General features: G+C 55.9%; 1 protein-coding gene across 2 annotated transcripts; it reads left to right on the plus strand.

Moving 5' to 3' along the window:
- The first annotated feature begins 6,565 nt into the window (after positions 1–6,565).
- LOC124095799 (cytochrome P450 11B3, mitochondrial-like) lies at positions 6,566–12,159 on the plus strand. 2 transcript variants are annotated; one of them, XM_046449135.2, is made up of 9 exons: positions 6,566–6,804; positions 7,169–7,327; positions 8,938–9,137; positions 9,260–9,463; positions 9,718–9,872; positions 10,473–10,639; positions 10,997–11,075; positions 11,167–11,355; positions 11,658–12,159. In XM_046449135.2, exons 1-9 carry the CDS (start codon positions 6,566–6,568, stop codon positions 11,769–11,771), a joined length of 1,506 nt encoding a protein of 501 aa, XP_046305091.1. In that variant the 3' UTR covers positions 11,772–12,159. The 2 variants fall into 2 exon arrangements, with proteins under 2 accessions (XP_046305091.1, XP_046305092.1); XM_046449136.2 differs by lacking the exon at positions 11,167–11,355.
- Positions 12,160–13,154: the final 995 nt, after the last annotated feature.

The raw sequence follows: 13,154 nt of genomic DNA on the forward strand, positions 1-13,154 counted from the left end.
GCTTGGCTCCTGTGCACAGGCGGTGCCTCCTCCCCTGCTCTTCTCTCTTCTGCAGTCCCCAGCATGTCTCTCCCCTTGAGTTGCTCTGCCAGTAAGACCTGGGTGGTCCTCTGGCTGCTCTGAGCAGTGGCCACCCTTTCTGGGGAGTCTGAAGCCCCCTCTGAGGGACTGGGATGTGTCCAGCAGAGCAGCAGTGAGCTCTACTTTGTGTCTCAGGCTGCGGTTTGAGTTTGGGACCTTCTCCTGTTCATGCAGGAGGTAGACTGGGCGTCACATTGATTGCAGCGGAACCTCATCTCCACAGGGTGTGAGCGGAGCTGGACCAGATGCTTTCTCCTTTCTCCTTTTTCATTGGAATCAGAGTCATTGTCTCCAGGGATGGGACCGGGCTGGGGTTTAAGTGAGACAGCAGCAAGGTCAGGCGCAGGCTCAGTGTTTAGACCAAGAGCAGCACAAGTGTGGCCAGTGGGGCCACAGTCCCCAAGGCCCATGCCCTCATTCAGAAGCTGGGCATGGCCAGCAACTCACTTGGTCCTCTGAAGGACACTCCCTGGACTGCATGGAGCAGGCTGCTGCACAGGAAGACAGCAGCTCTGCCTGCCTGTCCCTGGTCAGTGCCTGTTCACCTGACAGGCATGTCCAGGGCACTTGGGGGAAGCAATGCCTTGTTCCCTTCACAGTGGCCTTTGGTGAACTAGTAACTAGTCAGAGTGAAAAGGGGCTGCCTTGGAGCTCCACCCTGTCCAGGCCCACAGCACAGCTCAGCCGTGGACTCTGACAGCCCGACCGTGGCCTTCCACACTCAGGGTGCTCGTAAGGAGGAAGGCACTGATGCCACTGAGATCAGCCTGAGCTGTGGCTTTGCCTCAGTGTGAGGTCATGACACTTGGTGGTACCCATATGCTAGTGTCGGTCAGGAAGGCCAGACTGCCTGCTATGCTGGTGGGGAGGCCTACCTGTCCCTACCAGCTGGCCTGTGGCACAGCTGATCAAGACACAGGTCGTGTCCTGCAGGCTCGGCGAGGCTGATGACTCGGGACCACTGCCCTCGGAAAGAGCTGGCTACTTGGCAGTGAAGGGGCACAGGACACCGTGCAGAGCCAAGAAGAAAGCACCATGGGCCAGGGGAGAAGTGCAAGACATGTGGGCCAGAGCTGGCACCGTGGGCTTCGCGAGCGCCCAGGCGAAGCAGTCAGCAGGCTGGTCGGAGGGGAGTGGCCAGCTCTGGGCGCAGCGTCTGGGGTGAGTTTTGTGGCCATGCTTAGTGGTCCAGAGGGTGAGAATCCCATGCAGGAGTGGTGGGTGCTTCGCATTAGATGGTTCACACATACAAGGCCAGCCCCCAGGCCAAACAATCCTTGGATCTGGCCCTTGAGAGGGCTGCCTCCCAAGGCCAGCAAGGTCCCAGAGGTCCCAGCGCCAGAATACTGTGAACACACATGAAAAGCAGTGCCACTCCCCAGCCTGCATGCCAGAGGCAAGGGCTCCATCAGCCCAGGGCGCACTCAGGCTTCCCTGTGACGTTGACCTGCCATCCCTAACACCTGGCCCCCAACAGTCTGCTTCCCGGGCTCCTCGTGGTGGGCCAAGAAGGTGTGTCCAAACATGCACACAGCCACAGCCCAGAAGCCCCGGAGCCACCCAGGAACCACCGAGGGAGGGGAACGACAGGGAAGGGTGGGCAGGCAGGCCCTGCGCAGGATGTCCAGCCAGCCAGGGCTGATTGCACCAGCACCCCAAGGACGAACCTTGGACTCAGCCTGCATCGTTCCGGCCAAGTTTGGCTCTGAAGTCATGTTGCTCCCACCTAGGGCGCTGGGTTCACTGTCTCCGTTCAACAGAGATCTGAAGAAGAGGACCCAGAAATGGCAAGCAAGCAGCAGCCTACTGCAAAGTGACAGAGACACAGAGATGGACTTGTAAGAAGAGAAGGGCCCAGGGCTGGGAGTCTGCTGGGAGAGTTTGGGCCTGTTCTTTTATGGTCTCTGAGATTTCCTCCTTTCCTTATCCCCCCCCCGTCCACTCCTCAGAAGACCCTCTCCATGCTCCTTTGTTCTGGCCCTGCCCCAGCCTCCTCACGCACTGTCTTGCCCTGGCTGCCCACACCCTCCTCCATCTCCATCAACATGGGGCTGAGTTATGTGATAGACAGATCCTTTCCCACAGCGGTTTGGCCGAAAGGCCCTTTCCAGGTCGGTGGTGACATTCACAGCCCAAGTCTTCCTGTGGTGATGCAGGTGGTGACTAAAAATGAAAACTGGTCTTTGCAGACACATCACACGCCACGCTCCTTGACCCCACTCTCCATGGAAATGAGAATTTCACATGGATATAGACACTTAGTTATAGATGTGCAGTGAAACTCTCCTCTATATATGAAATTTTAACTTACATTTACATTTTAACTTACATTTAACTGAAATAGTTGTGTGTGTGTGTGTGTGTGTATGCATGCAGACACTCCAGACACACACACAGGACTGCTCACATCGATGGAAATGATCCCAAAGACAGACATCAAATGAAGGAAAGCGTCTGGGTGTTTGGAACATGGCTGTTCCCTGCCATCCCACTTCTGAGGAATGAGATCGGCACACCAGAGACACCTGCATGCCCAAGTCTATTGTGGCACAACTCACAACCCAAGATGTGGAATCAACCTGAGTTTCCACCAATGCACACCTGCATAAAGAAAAGGTGGTTTATATGTGAATCATCTTCAGCAGGAAGGACGGAAGTGCAGGACGTTGTCTTAAAGGAGATGAACCAGACAAGGAAAAGAAGTACATATGTTCTCTCATACATAGAGCGAGGAAGGCTGGCCTGAATGCCCAGTAGTGGTCCTGCAAATTGGGAGGGTGGGTGGGAGGGCACAGACACTGAAGAGTTGGCTTAGATTGGAGAACGCGACACATGTGTTGTGTATCACGCCAAACACTATTTGAGGTACGATTCATACCCTTTTTTGGGGGGGTGGGGGCTACTGGGGATTGAACTCAGAGGTACTTGACCACTGAGCCACATCCCCAGCCCTATTTTGTATTTTATTTAGAGAAAGGGTCTCACTGAGTTGCTTAGTGCCTCTCTTTTGCTGAGGCTGGCTTTGAACTCGTGATCCTCCTGCCTCAGCCTCTTGAGCTGCTGGGACAATTCATACCTTTTAATAACTAATAACACAAACCAAAATAGAAATGTTGTCCCAGATGTAAGACACTTCTATACTGGAAGTGGAAGGAGTGAGTTTGAAATTTAGCAAAAAATTGGCCCCTCTGGGGCTGGGGAGGTAGCTCAGTAGTGAGGCTTGTGCCCAGGGGTGTGAGATCCAGGGTTTGATCCCAGACCATGCAATTCTCCAAAACATAAACTGAAATAAATACAATTTGAAGATCGGCATTGCCCTTGATGAAAAGGGAGCCTGACGTGGAGACAGGCACAGTGCTGAGTGTCTGGAATGCTGTGAGCACTGATGCAGGTCTCAGGATGCCCGGCAGGGGATGTGGCAGGTCTGGAGCCTCTCAAGACTCAGGTGCTGAAACTTCTTCCCCTCGGATTGCTTCAAAGAGGTGGGGCTTCTGGGCAAGGCACTGAGTCTGAGGGTGGAGGCCTAAAAAGGGGCTGAGACCTTGTGGAAGAGGGATCACTCAGCATCAGACCCTCCAGCCGTGCCTCCCTGCCAGTCCTTCTGGCACCAAAGAGTCTGTCCATCTTGTCTGCAGGCTGCAGAAATGATGGGGTCCTTGGAAGCAGAGAATGGGCTGACCAGCAGCGACGTGATCCTGGGTTCCATGGCCTCCAGGACCCTGAGGAATAGGTGTCTGATCTTCCTCGTTCGGACGTGGGGTAATTGGTCATGGCAGCACAAAGGGACCAAGACGCGCGTCTGCCTGTCCATCTATTTACTGGGATCTGCAGTAGTGTTTCGTGGTTCTTGGCGTACAAGCCTCTCACCTCCTTGGGGACCACTTCTTGGGGGGGCTCTCCCTTTGGTAGCACTGTGTCCCTCTCCCAATTCGGGTGGTTCGCTGCTGCATGTGGCCACACAGCTGCTTGTTGGGTGTCCTGCCTGACAATGCAGATAGGTTAACGCATTGGCCCGGTGGGATTTCTGTGCAGGGTGTGGGGTCCGTGGGAGCAAGACCCTGATGTCTGTGAACACAGAGGATCTCACTTCTTCCTTGGCAACTGCTCTGGCCAGAACTTCCAGTCCAGCGTGGGCCAGTAGTGGGGACACAGGCCTCCTCTGCCTCTTCCTGAGCTGAGGGCACCCTGCAGCCTCCACCACTGAGGGCACTCTCTTCATACCACCTTCCCAAGCAACTCTCAAGAGGTGGTGCCCCAGAGCTGGGGTGGGGCAGTAGAGCGCCCCCCTAGCGGGGTGAGGCACTGGGTCAAGCCTCAGCACTACATAAAAATAAATAAATAAATAAATAAATAAATAAAGGTATTCTATCTACCTACAACTAAAACAATATGAAACGACAAAAGAAGTGGTGTCCGTGCTCATTCTAGGAGCTGGGGACGACCTATGGCTTCCTGCCCTTGACTACACAGTGTTGCCATTCCAGTGGCTGGTTTCCATATCAAACTGTGCTGACGCTTGGCACTAACAACACCCGATCACATGGCACTGACTTTTTAAAAGAACTATTTTAATTTGTTTTAACTAGTTATACATGACAGCAGAATGAATTTATGCACTTTGATATATCATACATAGATGGGGTCTAACTTCTCATTTTTCTGAGTGTACATGTTGTAGAATCATATTAGTCATGCAGTTATATATGCATGAAGTAATAATGTCTGTTTCGTTGTACTACCCTTCCTGTTCCCTTATCCTCACCCCTACCCTCCCTTCACTCCTCTCTACCTAATCTAACGCTATTCCTCCCTAGTGCCCACCCCCTATTGTAAATTAGCATCCACATATTAGAGAAAACCCCTGGCCTTTGGTTTTTTGGGGATTGGCTTATTTCACTTAGCATGATGTTCTCCAACTCCATCCATTTACCAAGAAAAGCCATAGTTTCATTTAAGGCTGAGTAACATTCCATGAGGCACTGACATTTTAATATTGCCAGCATTTGGCTTTGTTCCCTGTGGCATTGGTGAGGAGCGTTGCAACCCACAAGAAGGATGTTGTGCTGGGATTTCCTCTTGCTGTGACTCTCTCTGAGTGTGGCAGCAGGTGCTTCGGAGTCACCGGGAAGACTTAGGCAGTGTTCCTTCTGCTTCTCTTTTTGGGAAGGGTTTCTTAAACTGCATAAATGAGGGCACTTTCCCCAGGCAGCGGCCATGTGGCCCTGAGCCAGACAGCACATGGATGGACCTGGCCACACAACCAGTGGCGGACTCCCTCTGCACTTGTCATTGATCCTGTTTCTTCTTGTACCTTGTGTGTGTGTGTGTGTGTCTGGGACTTTGTGGATGTCCCCTGCAGCGTCTGGGTGCTTGGTGTGCTGTTGCTCCCAACTGCACAGCTGCGTTCTGCCGTTCCTGCAGGGGGCGCCAGCATGTCCACTTCCATTCTTGTTCTGGCCATTGGCCTCATCCTCTGTCCACGTCTGCCTCCCTGAAATCCCCAGCTTAGGGTTAATCAAAAGCCCAGCAGCCTTTGGTTGGCCAAGGAGCTGACAGCACAAAGCTGCTCCTGCTCTCGGTGTCCCTGTGCTGGGCTCCCCTGCCCCAACCCTCCCGTTAGGCCCGTCCTGTCCTCTTTCCTTAAGGCCAGAATCAGACTCTGGAGCTGAGCTCCTTTCCTTTGCTGTATGGGCACTGAGAGCTGCAGATGCCCCTCTGAGCTGTGGTCTGGGTGCTTCTGCTGAGTTCTGGTTATGTGTGTGATTACTGTCTTGTCTCAAGGTGTTTTCTCTCCTTTTTTTGGCTGCCGGGGATCGATCAATCCAGGTGTTTTTAGTTTCTCCAGGGTCTTCTTTCACCCAGATGTCCTAGGTGAGAAAAGAGCTAAGAGGTCTTATTTTCTCACACAAAAACTGGTATGTGAATAAAGCAAAGGTTCTTCAGCACAGGCTAGCCATGACACAGTGTGTGCATATGCATCATGTTGTATAACATACATATACAGAACTTTCATCTGTCAATATAAAAAAGACATTAAAAGATTAATACATGAGGGTTAATGTGATGACTGCACAAACAACCCACTGGCAAAGTTAATGTGATGACTGTACAAACAACCCTCTAGCAACATGTCTTCCAGGACTGATGAATAATCAAGGCTCTCGATAAGATAAGCGTCCTATCCCTCTGTATCCCTCACCCGTGCAGAGGAGGGTCCAGAGTGCTCAACACGGTGCACAGCTCCAGCCCCCCATGTGACCCTGCTCCAGGGTCAACTTCCACCTGCAATAAGCCTTGCAGAGATGGGGAACAGGCACCAGGCCATCTCCTTCCTCCAACTCTGGTTGGGAACCTGGCTATGAGTGCCCCAGATCTCTCAGGCAGGTCCAGGGACAATTTGTTCCATGACGTGATCCTTGGCCACAGAGGGCCCCTGGGTGAGATAAAAAGGACTGGGCTGAACGGGGGTGGAGGGAGCATCACAATGGCTTTCAGGTCAAAGGCAGGTGTGTGGCTGGCAGGGTCCTGGCTGTGCCTGTGCAAGGTGAGAGCCCTGGGCACCAGTGCAGCTCTGGGTGCCAAGGCAGTGCTGCCCTTTGAAGCCATACCCCAGTGTGCAGGCAACAAGTGGCTGAGGGTGCTACAGATCTGGAAGGAGCGGGGCCAGGAGAACATGCACCTGCAGATGCACCGGGCTTTCCAGGAGCTGGGACCCATTTTCAGGTAAAGCCCTGCCAAGCCCCTCGCTGAGGATGCCAGTACCTCCTTCTCTGCTGGCTGCCCAGGCACTCGCCAGGCACACGGTGCTCCTGCTCCCTAGGAACAGGGTGGTCTCCGCCCTCCACAAGGCAGGAGGGGGCATGTGGGTTACCGTCCCGAGACTTTGCCAAAGGAGACAAGGACTCCTCCTGTGCACAAGGAAAGCTTGCCTCAGAGGAAGCTGAGAGGGGAAGAGGGCTCAGGCAGAAGGCTCGGGGACTTCCTGTGGGGCAGGCTCAAGTCCAGGAGAAGGGTGAGGTCTGACTGGTCTCCAGAGGGCACCAGGAGAGGACGTGGGATCCAGCAGGGCTTTGTGCACTGTTCCAAGGTATGACGTGGGAAGAACACAGATAGTATCTGTGATGCTGCCTGAAGATGCTGAGAAGCTGCATCAGATGGAGAGCCTGCAGCCCTGGCGGAGGCCACCGGAGCCCTGGACGGTCTACAGAGAGCACCGTGGACAGAAGCCCCTGGGCGTATTCTTGCTGTGAGGCACCAATGGGTTGGGTTGGGAAGTGGAATTCACACTGGGCAGCCTGGAGAGGAGGCCAGACCAGCAGACCACAGGACACATGTCCTGGCGCCGCGGGTGGGTGGACAGTGTCAGTAGTGAGCATGGATGGGTTCCTGTGACGGATGTCCTGGGCAGGGGAGCAGGCAGCGGGGGAGAAAGGCACATGGGGTCTGCACAGGCTAGACAAGGAACACCGAGCCCCTCTCTGAAGGGAGCACTCTCGGCCCTAGGCCTTGGTCCCCTCCTGCTGCTGGGTGGCTCTCCTTCCTGTGGGTCAGAAAACCAGCCCAGAGATGTGAAATCCCAGGACCAAAGCCGTGGGCAGCATGGGCCAGAATCTGAAGTCCACCAGGGCTGTCCCACCACCCAAGGGCCCTTGCATCCTGGGTCAAGTCAGCCTTCACTTTGGGGGAGACAGTGATGGGGAGGAGGTTGGGGATGTGGATGGTGGAGGTCCAAGGCAGCTTCTAGCTCAACAGCAAGGCCCTGAGCTTCCAGCTCAACAGCAAGAGGGTAGTTCCTTCCTGTGCACAGGGAAGCGGGGAGAAGATGGTGCTTAGGGTGGGTCAGCTGCAAAGAGGTTGCCATAAAGAGCAGGAAGTGCTGAGAAGAACCACAGGCTGAAGAGTCCCACACTCCGTGTCAGGAAGTGGATTTTCTGGGGAAGGGCAGGGCATATGCACGTGAATGTCCTGGGCCGGGCCCTCCATGGAGGGCATCTGATGCAGAGGCCAGATGTGAAGGGCAGGTCAGGGGGAAAGGAGAGCCAGTGCCCCTGAAGGAAGTGGTGGACTTGTGTGTGTGTGTGTGTGTGTGTGTGTGCATGCACGCGCCATTAGGGTTATATGCAGCACTGTGCATACTCTTGGACATGAGTGTCTTCACACATGTGTTTGAGGTCTGTGTGGACACACATGTTGCCGTGACATGCACCCATGTTTCTCATCATCAGGAATGGGAGGCACTGCCCTAGGAAGAGAAAGGTGTGTGTGCCTGATTGTGGCTCAGGCTGCAAAGCCCTGCCCACCACTGGCACCAGAAGCTCTGGGGCCCCATGTGCTTGGGATGTGGTGGGTGGCTGTGGTGGGAGATTCAGTTTGGACTCTGCACTACAGAAGACAAGGACACTTCAGGGAGCAAGCAGGTGCCACTCTCCAAGCTCCATGGGGAAGGACATGGAGGAGAGGAGTCAGCCTGGCCTCTCCCATCTGAGGCATGGTGTGGGCCAGGCAGGCAAACTTGACCTCAGGTCACCCCCCACCCTGGCAGAAAGCCTGGCCACCCAGGCAGGGCCCACATGGACGCAGGGTGTGCCTGGCAGCTCCCAGGAATTAGCCCACAGGCCTCCCAGCACTCCAGGGCTACCTGCCCTCATCCCCATTTCAGACTTCCATGGCCATCGCCCAGCACAGGAAGGTCACTCTGAGAGAATAAGGTGAGGCCAGGACATGCAGCTGCCTAGCCCTCGGCCCACCTTCATCCTTGGAACCACTGAGTCCCTTTGGGTTCCAGGAAGATGGCAGACAGGTTGGGGACCTGTGGGATGTTTGGGGATGCCTCTCAAGCCCTTGCCTGCCCTACAGGAATGGAGCTGAATGGAGATTCAACCGGCTGCGGCTGAATCCAGTCGTGTTGTCAGGAAAGGCCGCGCAGAAGTTCATCCCCATGGTGGACGTGGTGGCAAGAGACTTCTCCGAGGCCCTGAAGAAGAAGGTGCTGCAGAATTCCCGGGGGAGCCTGACCCTGGAGGCCCAGACCAGCATCTTCCACTACACCATCGAAGGTGTGGGGCTGGGGGAGCCCCTGGCCTCGAGGGTTCTGAGGTGGCCAGGGTGGGGTGGAGTGCTGCAGGATGCAGCTGAGGCCCAGGCCTGCCCTTGTTCAGGGCTGCCATCCTCTCTGCAGCCAGCAACTTCGCTCTCTTTGGAGAGCGGCTGGGCCTCTTTGGCCCACACCAGAACGCTGGCAGCCTGAAGTTCATTCATGCACTGGAGGCCATGTTCCAGTCCACTGCTCAGCTCATGTTCCTGCCCAGGAGCCTGTCCCGCTGGATGAACTCCCAGGTGTGGCAGGAACACTTTCAGGCCTGGGACTACATCTCTGAGTATGGTAAGGGCTGGACCAGGCAGGGCCGTGGGTCGGGGCAGGACAGTCATCCAGGTTTCCTTTGACCACCACCCAGAGCCACACGGAGTCCACACAAAAGGGCCACGCCTTCCTCGTGGTCCTTGCAGAGTTGGTGGTGTGGCCAGGCTTAAGACAACACTGAGGAGCAGGGAGGGGCGGCGCTGGGTTGGTGGGTGGATTGACAGTGAAGCTGACCTTTCCAGCACTAAGGCCTGAGGCCTCTCGTCTCCCCACAGCCAACACCTGCATCCAGAAGGTGCATCAGGAGTTTGTCCGTGGTTGCCCTGAGGCTGTCGGCAGTATCACATTGAACCTGATCTTGCAAGGGGACTTCTCACTAGATGCCATCAAGGCCAACGTTATTGACCTCACAGCAGGGAGTGTAGACACGGTCAGTCCTAAGTTCACCCCAACATTGTGTGTGACATTCATCTGACTCCCTAGAAATGTCTTCATTCATTTCTGAGGCTCAGGACACTGTAGAGGTACCTTGGAAGGAGCCATTTTGGAGATATGGAGCCTCAGATCTCAAACTGGGGCTGCAGATATGTTTGGAGTACCAGGAATGATCCAGGAGGAGGACCTGGCTGGGGTCTGAAGGCCTGCTCAGGGTGGGACAGTGAGGCTTGTCAGAGGGGTCTGAACACAGCCGGGCAGACAGCCATTGCAAGCAGATGGACAAGGGCTGCAGAGCACCTGTGACTCCTGGAACGGTCACCCCTCAGGGCCACGGAGCAGGGTGTGAGAGCCAATCAGACCCTGAGGAGACAGCAGGAGGTGGCCTGGGTTGGGCCCCGAGAGGTCGTTCCCTCAGGACTCAGGGCAGGAGTCAAGGGGACATGGGTGTCTTGAGTTGTGGGGTGCCAGGGCTCTGTGCTGCTCGGGGCATGCCCTTCCGCTCCAGGGGAGGGTGTTCTCGTGGAGGGGTGCCCTGGGGCTGGGGCGCATGGCCAGTGCCGTGGTCTGAGCCTTGCCCCCATGGCTCCTGCAGACAGCCTTCCCCTTGGTGATGACGCTCTTTGAGCTGGCTCGGAACCCCAATGTGCAGGAGGCCCTACGCCAGGAGAGCCTGGCAGCAGAGGCCAGCATCTCTGCAAACCCCCAGAGGGCCCCCTCAGAGCTGCCCCTGCTGCGGGCTGCCCTCAAGGAGACCTTGCGGTAGGTGCCGGCTGACCCTCCCCACCTGCCCTGGTCCCTCTGCTCACTGGAGGTGGGAGGCAGGCATGAGCAGCTTTGCCTCAGAACCCAGAGCCCCTCAGCTCCTCCTGCTCTGCCTGAAGCCAGGGGTGCTCCTCTCCTCTGGGACTGCACTCCCAAGTCCCATGCATGACCGGCCATGTCCTCCTGGGCCTGGCTGCTCAGGCTGCTGGGGACTCACTGAGCCTAGCAGGTGCCAGCAAGCACATCCTGTGACCAGGGCTGCCGCACCCTCGGGGGTCCTGGGTGGGCAGCAGACAGAGGGAAGAGGAGGGAGCTGTCCCCCTGAGGCCCTGCCTGTTGGTGTCCTACCCCCAGGCTCTACCCAGTAGGAAGCATTTTGGAGCGAATCACAAGCTCAGATCTGGTGCTTCAGAACTACCACATCCCAGCTGGGGTGAGTGAGCCCCGAAGGCCACCCCAGCAGATGGCCCCTTCCCACATCCCCTCACTAGGCAGCTGACACCTCCCTGCGCATGTGTCTGCAGACCTTGGTCCACATGCATCTGTACCCAATGGGCCGAAACCCCGCGCTGTTCCCGAATCCTGAGCGCTACATCCCCCAACGCTGGCTGGACAGCCAACTGCACTTCCGCCATCTGGCCTTTGGCTTCGGGGTGCGCCAGTGTCTGGGCCGGCGCTTGGCAGAGGTGGAGATGCTGCTTCTGCTGCACCACGTGAGTGGGCCTGGGAGGGGCTCAGCAGAAGGGCGTCAGTGGTGCGTGGGGGTGAGCGGGACCAGGAGGGGCCAGCGGGTCGTGGTGTGGGGTGAGCAGCCCCCAACCCTCACCACTTGGGCGTGTGCGTGATGGGGCGGTGCCTTCCCTGAGGGCGGGTCCTGTGCCCACTACCCCGCCAGCCTGGGTGCGCTGGCTCCTGCTCTCTGCAGCGTGGTGGCTGCTCTGAGCAGCTGGTCAGGAGGCTGGCCAGGACCTGAGCCTGCTGCCCAGGCCACAGGGAAGTCCCGCCTCTCTCCTAGGTGCTGAAATCCTTCCAGGTGGAGACACTAGTCCAAGAGGATGTGAAGCTGGTGTACCACTTTGTTTTGAGACCCGCCTCCTCTCCCCTCCTCACTTTTCGGCCTGTCAACTAGTCACATCTGCGCACTGCACCCCACCACCAGCCTCCCTCTGCCTTGACCCCAGCCCACCTCTCTTCTGTCTTAAGGGCTCTGCTTCCTTGCCCCCACGCGGTCCAGCCAGCTCCTGGCCCAGTGGACTGGCCCAAGCCCCAAGGCAGGACAGGGCTTGCCGAGCTGTGCAGCAAAGCCAGGACGCACTGAGGAGGATCTTGGTGGCAAGTCCAGGCTTTGTTGCCAGCCTCACCGAGCAGTCTGCTGGGACATGTTCCGCAGCCCGCCTGGCAGCAGCTCCTGCTCCTCCTGGCCATCCAGCGGCCTCTGATGATGCCTATCCCTATTGGCTTCCTGTGCAGCCCCATTTTCCCTCTCCTCCTATACTGCCTCCCCCTTAATGTATGTGCCTGGTTTGAGAGACAGGAGGAGGAAGGAACCCAGCATCTCAGGGACCAGGTTGACCTCATGTTTGGCCTCCATTCCGCAGCAGCTCATGAGTGAGATAGCTCTGCACACCCATCACCATGGAGCATCACCATGTAGTGCCTAGTGCAATATGCCCTTGGTGGCTAAACCCTGCACATTCCCATTGGCGAGGTGAGAAATCTGAGTCTGAACAGGATGTAACTGGACATGTCACTAGTGTCAGTTTCTGGATTCAAAAGTGAGATAACAAGTGCTGATAGCTCTTCCCCTGTGGGCGGAACGGAGCAGTGGCACAGCCACTTTGGGAAACTGCCTTGCTATTCCTCCAGGAGCATATGTGGAGGTCCCAGCAGACCCTACATCTTCACCCTAGGCATATACCCAGAGGGCCCAAAGTCCCACGAGAGCTTCTGTAGCTGTTGATGGCAATGTTACAAAGATGCAGAAACTCCAGTGTCCATCAGCTGACGAAGGGATCCACAAAATATGTGTGGCATTCATCCAGTGAGACATGACTCAGGCATAAAAGTGAAGAAGTAGCACATCTGCATGGGTGAGCCCTGAAAACACCATGCTAACTGGAAGAAGTGGGTGACACAATGTCACACGTTATAAACTCCATTCCTAGCACATGTCAGGATTGGAAACCCATAGATAGAAAACAGGCAGCACTGGTGGCCTGGGTGGGTAATGGGTGTGGGGTTTATTTTTGAGGTCACATAAGTGTGCCAAACTGGACTGTGGTGATGACTGGTGAATCTGTGAATGTACAAAACATTCCTCAATTCTACACAGAATTGGTGGGTTGCATGGTGTGTGATTACATCTCACTAAAGTTACGGAGCATAAGAAGTGCCTCGAGGAACAAAAGCAGCTCACCTGATGAAACACAGAGGAATTCCTGAATTTGCAGGGAGGCAGAAAAGAGCAGCAGCCTCACTGCAGAACCTGAGGACATGCAGGGAAACCAGCATT

Source organism: Marmota monax, unplaced genomic scaffold (assembly GCF_021218885.2).
Source record: "Marmota monax isolate L192 unplaced genomic scaffold, Marmota_monax_Labrador192_F-V1.1 WCK01_AAM20220418_F8-fsc00073, whole genome shotgun sequence".
Classification (NCBI taxonomy): domain Eukaryota; kingdom Metazoa; phylum Chordata; class Mammalia; order Rodentia; family Sciuridae; genus Marmota; species Marmota monax.